This window comes from Mytilus californianus, unplaced genomic scaffold, assembly GCF_021869535.1.
Source record: "Mytilus californianus isolate M0D057914Y unplaced genomic scaffold, xbMytCali1.0.p SCAF_3, whole genome shotgun sequence".
NCBI classification, from domain to species: Eukaryota; Metazoa; Mollusca; class Bivalvia; order Mytilida; family Mytilidae; genus Mytilus; species Mytilus californianus.
In genome coordinates, this window is record NW_026262679.1 from 27,570,589 (window position 1) to 27,583,115 (window position 12,527).

General features: G+C 31.5%; 2 protein-coding genes across 20 annotated transcripts in view; both read left to right on the top strand.

Moving 5' to 3' along the window:
• Positions 1 to 12,527, top strand: part of LOC127734275 (myosin-10-like) — an 81,757-nt gene that overhangs the window by 41,904 nt on the left and 27,326 nt on the right. For 17 of the 19 annotated variants that reach the window (XM_052244045.1, XM_052244048.1, XM_052244046.1 and 14 more), the window contains 4 exons: positions 2,142 to 2,227; positions 3,119 to 3,182; positions 4,742 to 4,876; positions 12,094 to 12,114. In XM_052244045.1, the coding sequence (XP_052100005.1) occupies positions 2,142 to 2,227; positions 3,119 to 3,182; positions 4,742 to 4,876; positions 12,094 to 12,114 (306 nt within the window). The remainder of the gene's footprint in view (positions 1 to 2,141; positions 2,228 to 3,118; positions 3,183 to 4,741; positions 4,877 to 12,093; positions 12,115 to 12,527) is intronic. The other 2 variants (XM_052244047.1, XM_052244056.1) reach the window with 2 other exon arrangements.
• On the top strand, positions 6,489 to 8,339 carry LOC127734276 (uncharacterized). Its single transcript, XM_052244066.1, has 2 exons — positions 6,489 to 6,782; positions 7,353 to 8,339. The coding sequence occupies exons 1-2, from the start codon at positions 6,698 to 6,700 to the stop codon at positions 7,865 to 7,867; spliced, it is 600 nt and encodes a 199-aa protein (XP_052100026.1). The 5' UTR covers positions 6,489 to 6,697; the 3' UTR covers positions 7,868 to 8,339.

The following is a 12,527-nucleotide window of genomic DNA, read 5'->3' on the forward strand; positions in this document are numbered from 1 at the left end:
CATATATTCTTGTTTATATTGAAATAAACATTTCAAATTATAACCACAAAATACCGATATTAATTTTTTTTAACTATGCCTACTGAATTCAAGCAAATGAAATAGTTCATGTTATTTCAGTGTTGAACATGTTTACACTGTTTCTTTATTATCTTAAATTTAAATGTAACAAAAAACTGTATTTAAGATTTTTAAATGTCCAAAATTTAAAATCCATCGTAATTTTATAATCTGTTACAATCAACAGCATGAAACAATTGAAATCCAATCATTGCAACAAATTAGATGTTGAAACAAGATATTTAAACATGATTCACATAAACCCGTATCAAATTCCATCACAGATTAGTAAAATCCTTAAAATTCTACACAAAACTCATCCACAAATACAATCAGCACTTGACCCTGCACAGAAGATCATTAAATGACCACTTTACCTTGGTCTACCTGAGAAGACAATTCTTTCTGATCATTATCCTCTTATCTTTTTATCACTTTCCTTTGATGATCATTTCATGACAATTTGAGGGTCTTAATGAGTGGGTCATTATCATCAATGCTTTTTTTATGATTGAAGCAAGAACCTTAGCAAATATAAAGCGATTTTTTTATTGTTGTTATAATTTTTGCTGTAATTATTTCTTGTAAATAAACATTAAATTGCAAAAAAAATTTAAAAGTACATTATTTTATTGGTTTTTCAGCAAAATTTACAGATCAAAATTATAAGAAAAAAAATATACATAAATGCATATATAAAATTTCAGGTTAATAAAGCAAAAATAATCAAATTCACAGCATTAAAAATAAAACTTTGTTTTTGTATATGCTTGAGAAATTTTAAGGATTTTGTAAGGTATACTATACAAATTGTTGAGAAATTTTTATATTTTTAAATTGTCATCTTGAGTAATTAGCACCTTAAGATCCTCAAATGGTTTAAATTTCTGTAGGTTTATTGTTTCTCTAGTCTGGATGTTTTTATGTCTTTTGTAATGATTTTGTTTAAATTTTTAATAACATCCTTTCTTAGTATTCAATGGGTATTACTTATGGATGGATTGTTTCTTGATGATCAACAGTCGTCTTATTGTCACACCATCTTTAGAAACCTAACAGGTTAATTTTATCTTTTTAAATAGTTTTAATTAATTATTTATTTTTGAAAATTTCATTTTACAGTAAAACCCTGATTCACAGAAGTTTGTTTTATTCTCATTTTTTCACATTTCCACCTATATTTTTGTTAAGATCTTACTTTTTTTAAATGAAAACTAAACTTTTCCAATTTTTTTAACTTATGATTTTTGTGAAAATCTTGAAAAACAAACCCTACAGTTTCACTTTCAATAAGGTTTTACTGTTTAAAAAGTTTCATATTTCTTCTATATTTGTATCCACATGCATGCAAGATGTTCTATTTGTTACAATTGGTTCGTGTTGACCATGAAAACTAAATTGTATTGATAATGATGTTTAGATTTAATGTGATATTGGTGGAGAAATGTTTTCAGGGTTACAAAAGAATGTTGTAATAAGTTTGCACATACATATGAATGTAATGTCCTTAAATCCAAAATAAATTCTTTTAGGAATTTTTTTTTTCATCAATTTTTTTCATTTTTTCATGCTTCAGCTTGACAGACTTTATTTTCAACTTTCCATCTGTTATTAAAACATCTGAACTTGTAATGTGATAAATGATTTTCAATATTGCCAGGTTTTATCATAATATGATTTCCAATATTTGTCAAATTTATCACAATTGATGTACAGAGTAAACAGAAAGTCCAATTGATTTCTGATTGATTTTTCATTAGATGCCTTTATCCAGATCAAATTGATTTGAAGCCTTTTCCATTCTAAATAGGAATGTCGTAGTGTTTATGAAAAATAATTTTGCAGTAAATTGGAAAAATATTCATTTACCACATACTGCTTATTTTATTTGTATTCATTTGTAATCAATAACTCTTCTTGTAACCTAAAAAATATGATAGCTTGGTAAAATTATTTGTATTATGAATTTAATGCTACATTTGCCCAGAATGTAATTTTTACAAATTGTATATGAGTTCTAATTGAAAGGTTTAAGATAATAATAAAACAATTTATGAATTTTTTTAATTATGTATTTTCAGTCTGAGAGTAGTTTGACCAAGTTACATGATGTGGAACAACTTTCAGGAAAAGTGGAACAGTTTAGAAATGAAAATGAACATCTCAGGTAAACTTTTGATGGTATTGATTAGCAGTGGAAAATTCCAATTGCCAATTACCCATTTGATTCTGTTATTTTAACCTTTTTGCAAAGTTGCTTCCCTTTGCCAAATGTAGACTGGTTCCAAACTGGACAAGATTGGCTAGTTCCTACTGCCCATGCAAAGCATGATATGTTGAACATGATTTAATTTATATAAAAGGTGTTTAAACCAATTAATTTAATGAGAAATAATTGTCTATAAAAATTATGTCCCTCCTAATAGAAACAACTTGTACAAATGGATCTCTACAGGTTCATTTCAATTATTGAATTGGCAAATAAACTATTGAAGTTATTTATTTTGGGGTCATTAGATGGGATTATCAAACTAACCGTCAAGATGATACTCAAGACCACTTTGAATACAAATGATGTATAAAATTTACACCTATAATATTGAGTGATCTTGTATGAAAAAATTTAGTAAAAAATTTGATGGCTACTATTCTTTAGTAGCTAATAACATTTGACAACCTAATGTTTTCCCACAGAAAGCTAACAACAAATATCTAAAAGTTTCTTTTAAAGGAAACCTTCATCACATAGAATTGTTTGCCCATAGTTGATTTCTTGCTGCAAACACTGAAGCTTCATACTGCAAACATGCAGCAAAAAAATGAAAAGTAGGTTTTTTTTATGTTCCAAATACATGATTGGAAATGAGAACTTCTGATTGATTTGTTCTTGTTTTCATGACTCATTCATTGAATGATTTAAAATTTATCACCATAATTAGCCATTAAAGTTATTTAAAAAATTGTGTCATTGTTATGGTCATGAAGTAACAGTACTGTTAAGAAATATAAACTGGGTTAATGTAATAAGTAATAAGTACATTGTTTGATCTAATTACAGGGAAAGAATTTTAGAGTTAGAGAAGGTTCGAGATGACCTGGTTAATCAGAAAGAAGAGTTATTGGTAAGTTGTTTTGCTGGAAATATATCATAAAAATAATACATCTTTATATAATATATAACAGTTTAAAAGTGTACAATCACTTGTCATATTATATTATGTAAATTAATGATGACTGCTTGTATCATCGATTTTCATATCAGCATAAAAATTATTTGTGCAGTGGAATTTTTTACTTTGCAAGCTTGAAATGGATAAAAATACATAGATGCTATAATTTTGCTAGAAGTTTGTACTATAGATGTGACATTATATCACAGATTGGTTTAACAGACACACAGAATTGTAGCTTTCACTTGAAATCATTAGCTTGGTCTCATACTTATTGTATAAATGAATTAAATAGAGAGAGCAGACAGCATAAAAGGAAGTTGGGACTGGGGAGTCCTGGCCTTGTGGTCTTAAATATTTGGAGCATGATTATTGTACTCACTCAAAAATCAACCAATAAAAATACCGGATTTGGTGTTTCGATTCAAATTTTGTACTTGAGTACTGGATAAAGTTTAATAAGCTAGAGCCCAGTATATCTGAAGTTTACCATCAGAATAAAGTGAAAAAGAAAATTTTGCATTCAAATTAAAATTGAAACCTTGTTTTGGACACAATTTTGCACAGTGTTATCTTCAACTGAGAATGAAACAATATTTGATAAAAAGTAAGTTTAATTTTTAAATATATCATCACAAATAAAATATCTTTAGGAATTTTATTTCCAAGAAAATTAAAACAAATGTTTAGTTTTGTCCTAATTTATGCAAATTGTAAAAACCCATAATAAACAGACTATTGTAATAAGGAACATAAAAAAATTACTGTTCCATTGATATTTAGTTGGAAACTTAATAGTTTTTATCTGCCTTGTATCCTTTTTCTTATTACCCAAGTTTGTTCCTCTTTTTCCAGTTTTTATTCTTTTTATTTCCAGTCCCAGTCTCCCTTTCAGTTGTCTGTTCCTTCTACCTATACCATCATCCATATGATGCACTTTGAACTGATCTTGTATATAATATACTTTAGACAATACCACTAAGCAGGAAACTATGCACACAACAAGAATGCATACTGAAAGCTAGTTCAAAGTTCAAGTTTAATTAATATATAAACCAAATTTTGTAAACTAAGATATCAATAAAAAAAAATCCAAATAGATTTGTGAAAAAATGTCTGCAAATAGCATAATCTTCTGCAATCCATTTGTTAATGTTTAATAAGATGTCAAATTCAGCTTAGTTGATAAAGTGCTTTCTAAAACACATCTAGTTATTTTCCATTCCAAATCAAACAAAATATTTTAACTTGTCTCCTGAACATGTGGTATTTTAGACTGGGATCTATACAAAGAAAATTTTATGTAAAAAAATATTGGATAATTTAAATTGCAAGCATATTGCCCTTTCCAAAACAAGCCTTATAATTTGAAGCAGAATGTTGACTATCATTTCCTTGGCTACCTATAGCAAAGTATTTGTTTGACCAATTCATTGTGTGTTTAAAGTGCATTGGTAAGTCAGCTTCTAATCACAGAATGCTAGCACAGTAATATCACTTCTGTTTCTTAGGCTAGCACAGAATTAATATACAAGAAACCCAGACTTGAGGAATTAGAAAACAAAGTGGAGGAATTACGTCATGCTAATAGACAACTAAGGGAGATAAATGACTCTGTCAATGACAAACTCGATAACTTTCAACAGGTAGGGTTTTGAATGGAATTTGTCATAAGAATGGTAACTCATGATTTTTCAATACTAACTTACAAGTGTTGAGATGAGAAAAAAAATCAATAGTTTAATAGGAGGATGAATTATAGTGTCTTTTATTAATTTGAAATCAATATTTCAGAAAAAAATTAAAGCTTGGTTCAGATGTATTATTAATTTGAGCATATAAAAACCCCTTCAAAATTCAGTGATTAGGAGTTTCAAGAAGGTAATTTTATATGGAAACAGATTTCTAAGCATCAAGGTTAAAGATGTGTGCCTAATTTGCAGCAGAAGAAAATCTGACAGTTTGTTGTTGTTCAGAAATAAAGAGCATTTTGTGTGATTGCCAAGCTATTGCAAATGAAGTGAGCATATTTAGCAATGAGTGTGGGATAAAAAAAAGTTCACAAATAGAATATCAAAATTTTGTAAATGATGCTTTGAAAAAGTAACTTTTCATGGTTAAATTCACAAATATTGTTTTTGTTAATACAATTTTATAGTTTTTTCTTCACATCCTTCATGAATCCAGAGCACCCCCAAATTCTATATCACCCCTTGTTTCTGTCCCTCTTAATATTTTTATCTCAGTTTTCTTGTTTAGTCTTTCCTGACGTAAATTGTCTTTACCTTAAACACCCTAACCTGTAAAAGAAAACCTACAACACTCTTTTATGTATTTTTAAAGGCAGTGCTTTAATGCCTTTCTAGTTGCCGGGTTAATCCTTCCTTCCGCGATATCCAACTTATCTACGTGGGGGGTCATTAGACTCCAAGTAGATCCGGAAATGTTGAATTCTCTCCTCTTCTTATTGCGATATAAAATGTTTTTTGTTTCATTTCATTTACATTGGGAAATAGAGAAACGATCATTGTGTTTTGTTAGTTTTAAAAACTTTTGATATATTAGTATTTTGCATCATAAGCAGTCAACCGATTGACAAACTAGAATTATTTGAATTCCGTGTGGAAAGAGCTCAGGTTAATTTCGAGTGTTATCTGCAATCTAGATGTTTATAAATCATTTCAGTCGTTGATATAATAATTAAAGGTCGACTGAACATGAATTATATTATACAATTTAAAGCGCATTTCTGTTTATGCACGTGAACCCGTCTAACGTTATTTTCGCAGTTATATGGTCCAAGGACACAGTTATCGTCCTTTGGTACGAATATAGTCCCTAGTGTGAACAGTGTATAACTTGCATTTTTTTTTTTATACACTTTCCCAATTTATTTCTTGATATTTTATGCATGAAATATTAAGTAAGGGGATGAAATTACATGTTAAAAAAATTTGGGTGCTGAATCTTTATGTTAAGTAGTGATTTGGTCCAGTTAAAAAAGGTCAAAAATTAGAATGTCGGAAGCTGTCAAACTGAATTTTAGCCCCCCTTAACACAGAATTGTCAATATTTTGAGTTAGAGCTGGTAGAAGTTTCTATAATTTTGATATTATTTGTATCAATAGTAGTACACTACACTGTAAAAATCTTTTTGAGATAGAGCAGGTGCGATTTTTTTAATTTGAATTTATTGTCTAAAAGAAATGCACTACGAAATAACTGTGTTCTCGGGCCTAAGAAATCGTTCCTGAATAGGTGGCGCCGTGGTAGCGGATCCTGTTCCTCTACTTCCGGTTTCTGCACTGTGCAACTATTTCAGTTATATTTTTAATTAACGATGCCAAGTACTTGTTGTTGTGTACCTGGATGTCATTTAAGAGGAGGACATGCATTTCCAAATGACTTAAAAAGAAGGAAAAGTTGGATCAACGCCATGGCCCATACGCAGATTGGACGAGAACACGATGATATCGTGGAGTCCATCTCAATCAGCTGTTGTTTGCAAGGCACGTTTTACTGAAAAAGACTACGTGCAGGAAACTATTCATGGTAAAACTCTATTTTCCTTGTGAAATATATAGTTATATATGTAATCGCCATGCGAATAAACCAAAGTCTGTTTACAACCGCAATTATCGTTTTAGAATAAAAGGGGGTGGGTAATTCAAGACGTCATAATTTTTTGGATTACGATTCAATGTGATCTGTTTGAGATTTTTTGGTGATTGCTACAATTATAATGATTTCTTACAAGAGGTATATCATACTGAGAATTATTTTAGCAGTAATTATGCTAATGTAGTAATGACAGGAATGCATAAGCTATGCCTCATAGACTTTCTTGAAAAATATCAATGACAATGTTAACAGGAACAAAACAATGACATGCTCTCATCTATATTATAGTTATTTAGGTACAAAAATTGTACGTTTGTTGCATAAGTCTCTCATTGTTTGTCCTTTGGATTTACATAACATACATTGAATCAGGCAAACATAGTTTTATCCAGATTGTAATGAATAAATCTAGTTAATATTTCGCCAGGTAGTACAAAGTATACATTGCTAATGGAAGTTCATTTAATTATAAAAAAACTAATGTTTTATAACCTTTTTCAGGGCGCAAACCCACCATACAGAGACTTAAGTCTACTGCAATTCCCAGCCTATTTTCCTGGACCAAGCAAGAGACTGAATCGTCCACAAAAAGAAAAATCAGGGCAGTTTCCTGTGAAAACAAAAGAACTAAACTTGATGAATATTGTAGTAGAAATCTAGAGGAAAGTTTTGATTGTAAAGTTGGTTTTCCTGAAGAAGTCATTCATACTGCAGAAAGGATTTATGACTGTCCACCACCAACTGCCGAGCTAATGTTGAGCTTCACAGATGGAATTACGCAAACACCATCAATGCCTATGTTTTCAGCAGAGAATTTTGAAATGAAGACACGTGACACAGCCATGCATTTTTATACCGGTTTAGAGTTGTATACTAAATTTTTATTTGTTTTAACCACACTTGGTCCAGCAGCACATTGTTTGAGATACATATATTTTCAAATTGATAGGGTGTCAGTTGAAAATCAGTTTTTTTATGACTTTGATGAAATTGAGGCATCATACAACCAACTTTGAACTGTCTAGATTCTAGATTGAATCTAGTGTTAAGAATATTGTGTATACATGGATTGTTTTTATGTCTAAACAGTGGTGTGAGGCTAACACTTGGCCATCTAGTGGTTTAGTCAGGTATTTTTCACCATCCAACTTCAAATTAAAGTTTCCTACGACTTGGATTATTATTGACAGCCCAGAATATCCCGTGATAAAACCTAAAGCTCCTAGAGCTCAGGCAACCTTTTCATCAAATAAAAACAGAAACACTGAAAATTCTTGAATGTTCGACACCTGGTGGTTTAGTCAACTATGTCTCTATGTCACATAGAGCGAATTATTAGACTTGGCAAAACATACAAAATTCTAATAAATCCTATGAATGGAACTGAAACAAAACTTTCATCTGAAATAACATTTAGTTGTTTTATGTTGTGTAATTTTAGAACTTGTATTGTGCCAAAGGATGCATAAATAAAAGTGACGCAATGAATTTTGTTCTGATATATATATATTTACAATTACATGCACATGCACATGTAAATTGTAATGCATATAAAAATAAGGAGATGTGGTATGATATTCAGTGAGTTTATCAAACTAAAGTGCATAAGAAATGGGTTTAAGCAGTTACAGGTGTTACTGTCACCGTACAATCTCCAACAATGAGAAAAACTTGTACCCTGTAAAAAATTTCAGAGATCTTACAACTAAGTTTTGTTGTCTCACCTTGACTTTGGTGAATTTTTTATATCTGTTGATGTAAATATAAAAAAGAAGATGTGGTATGATTGCCAATGAGACAACTCTCCACACATGCACAAGAGACCAAATGACACAGAAATTAACAGCTATAGGTCACAGTACGGCCTTCAACAATGAGCAAAGCCCATACCGCACAGTCAGCTATAAAAGGCCCAGAAATGACAATGTAAAACAATTCAAACAAGAAAACTAACGGCCTATTTTATGTAAAAAAATGAACAAATATAACAAATATGCAACACATAAACAAACGACAACCACTGAATTACACTTTTATAGGCTCCTGACTTGGGACAGGCACATACATGTACAAACAGAATGTGGCGGGCTTAAACATGTTAGCGGGATCCCAACCCTCCCCTAACCTGGGACAGTGGTGTAACAGTAAAATATAAGAAAGAACTATAAAAATCAGTTGAAAGAGGCTAAACTCATCAGATGGATAAATACAAATACAAGTGGACGTGGTCGGGTAGTTGTACATCCAAACAACAAAAAGACACTAAGTACAAATCTGAGAGTACTCGCAGTTACTGACAGCTAGTTCAAAGCCACTAACAACTGATAAATAAATCTTGCATCTAAGACTAAATTATCAATCCGTAAGCTCCCTTTAGAATTTTATAAATTTTAGATTTTACATTTCTGAGTTATAGGGTTTTATTCATTAAAAAAGGGGGGATTTTCCAGTTTTTGGACAACAACTCAAAAATGCTTTAAGCAGTTCACATGAAACCTTGGTGAATTATTTATAGCTATTGATGTAATCTCCCTATTGATTTTTATAAATTTCAAATATGACATTGAGAAGAAATTGAACTTTATTTGTTTATAGTCTGGCAACAGATTTATTAAGTATTGCACAACAGCACAGTGTATTGCACAACAGCAAGAAATCTTTAATTGAATATAAATTCAATTCATATAACCGATTTCAAGTTCATTGACTACATTTATTCAGAGACTATAATATGTCAAATATTTAATTACAATCCAAATTCAGACCTGTATCAAGCTTGAATATTGTGTCCATTTTTGCCCCAGCTGTTCAGGGTAGTACCTCTGCGGGTGTATCCAGCTGCGCTCAGCGAATCAGTTTATTTCTTAATTAAGAACTCCTTTTTATACGACCGCAAAAAAAATTTTGTGGTGTATATTGGTATGACGTTGGCGTCGTCGTCGTCCGAAGACACATTAGTTTTCGCACTCTAACTTTAGTTTAAGTGAATGGATCTCAATGAAATTTTAAAATAAGGTTCAATACCACAAAAGGAAAGTGGGGATTGATTTTGGGGGTTATGGTACCAACAGTTAAGGAATTAGGGGCCAAAAATAAGCATTTTTGTAACTTCCAGACATAACTTGTGTGTAAGTGTATGGATCTCTCTGACATTGTACCACAAGGTTCCATATCACAAAGGGAATGCTGGGATTGATTTTTGGGGGTAATTGCCTCCAAATTTTAGGAATTAGGGGCCAAAAAGGGGCAAAAAACAAGCATTTTTCTAGTTTCATGACAATAACTTGTGTGCAAGTCTATGGATCTCTCTGACATTGTACTACAAGGTTCCATATCACAAAGGGAATGCTGGGATTGAATTTGGGGGTAATTGCCTCCAAATTTTTGGAATTAGGGGCCAAAAAGGGGCAAAAAACAAGCATTTTTCTAGTTTCATGGCAATAACTTGTGTGTAAGTGTATGGATCTCTATGAAATTGTACTACAAGGTTCCATATCACAAAGGGAAAGCTGGAATTGAGTTTGGGGGTAATTGCCCAAAAAGTTTAGGAATAAGGGGCCAAAAATAAGCATTTTTCTTCTTTCCAGACAATAACTTGTGTTCAAGTGTATGGATCTCTCTGAAATTGTACTGCAAGGTACCATACCACAAAGGAATGCTGGGATTGATTTTGGGGGTAATTGCCTCCAAATTTTAGGAATTAGGGGCCAAAAAGGGGCAAAAAACAAGCATTTTTCTAGCTTCATGACAATAACTTGTGTGTAAGTCTATGGATCTCTCTGACATTGTATCACATGGTTCCATATCACAAAGGGAATGCTGGGATTGATTTTGGGGGTAATTGCCTCCAAATTTTAGGAATTAGGGGCAAAAAGGGGCAAAAAACAAGCATTTTTCTAGTTTCATGGCAATAACTTGTGTGTAAGTGTATGGATCTTTATCAAATTGTACTACAAGGTTCCATATCACAAAGGGAAAGCTGGGTTTGAGTTTGGGGGTAATTGCCCTAAACGTTTAGGAATTGGGGACCAAAAAGGGGCCAAAAAACAAGCATTTTTCTAGTTTCCAGACAATAACATGTGTTCAAGTGTATGGATCTCTCTGAAATTGTACTGCAAGGTACCATACCACAAAGGGAAGGCTGGGATTGAGTTTTGGGGGTGATGAATCATAAGGGGGTTCAAAAAATTTGGGGGGGGGGGGATTCTTTTTCCTTTTTTTTCTTTAAAATTTTCCATTTTAAATTGGTTATTTCTGATTTATATATAAAAGCAAAAAATAATGATATGGTTTGAATAGGTAAATTAAATTTTTTTAAGTATCTTAGACCACTTTCATTCTGTGTCAGAATCTATGCTGTGTCAAATATTTAATTACAATCCAAATTCAGTGCTGAATCAAGCTTGAATGTTGTGTTCATACTTGCCCCAACTGTTCAGGGTTCGACCTCTGCGGTCGTATCAAGCTGCGCCCCAGCGGAGCATTTTATTTCATTCATAAATTACTTTATGCTTGGAAATATAATTTTGCTTGGAGTTGAAAGAGTTGACATGTTGCAATGTACATTTACTCTACATAGTTCTATGGTACCAAATCAAAAGTTTATATAAAGAAAGAAGTCAAAGGTTTCCCATCATAGTTTAGTTACATACATTTTTTTTGTACCTGAGGTCGTTGAAGATAGATCATTATATAAATAAGGAGATGTGTTATGATTGCCAATGAAAAAACTAAGGATTTTCTTATCCAAGGAATAGATTACCTTAGCCGTATTTCGCACACCTTTTTGGAATTTTGGGTCCTCAATGCTCTTCAACTTTGTACTTGTTTGGCTTTGTTACTATTTTGATCTGAACGTCACTGATGAGTCTTATGTAGACGAAACACACGTCTGGCGTATTAAATTATAATCCTGGTACCTTTGATAACTAATTTGACTATAAACATAGATAAAAAAGGTACAAACTGGACATAATGCACTAGTTCATAAACAAGTGAGAACAATCGCCTTCATATAGTGCTCAGAATATGACATTCATAAAACTTATTCAATATCATTAGAGAACTCTAAATCTTAAATACTGAAAGCCACCTCTGATACTATGCAAGATAATGATATAACTGGACTTAAAATACACACAACCTGTAATTAACTGCCTTTACAGCGCTTTCGTGCTTTGATTTATTTTGTTAACATAAACTTCCTTCAGTATAGTCACTGATCTAAATTGATATTCAACAGATTGATGAATATTCAGAGCTAGTAAGTAAGAGTAGGAAAGATAATTAACATGTATATGAAATATATATAACTTCTGCTTAATCAACAAACAGCTTGTTAATATATCTGTCATAGGTAAAATCAAAGTTATAGTAATACATAGGTCACTTAAAAGAGAGGACTCTAGTAACTATTAAATTATTTTGGTAGATGGATAACGATGAAATGGTCTAAAATATGTTTGTTGTTACATATTTACAGCAATTTGTTTTAGACATAAAACAACTGCTCCAACTCACTTAGTCATATTTTTAACATAATAGCTAACAGGGTAACAATGCACAAGAAGACCTATTACCCTACATAGACACATTATTCTGACTTCAATCTGATCAGTCTTTGATCTTATTATACGTTCGAAAGGCAGCCATGTTTATTTTATGACACCAAAACGT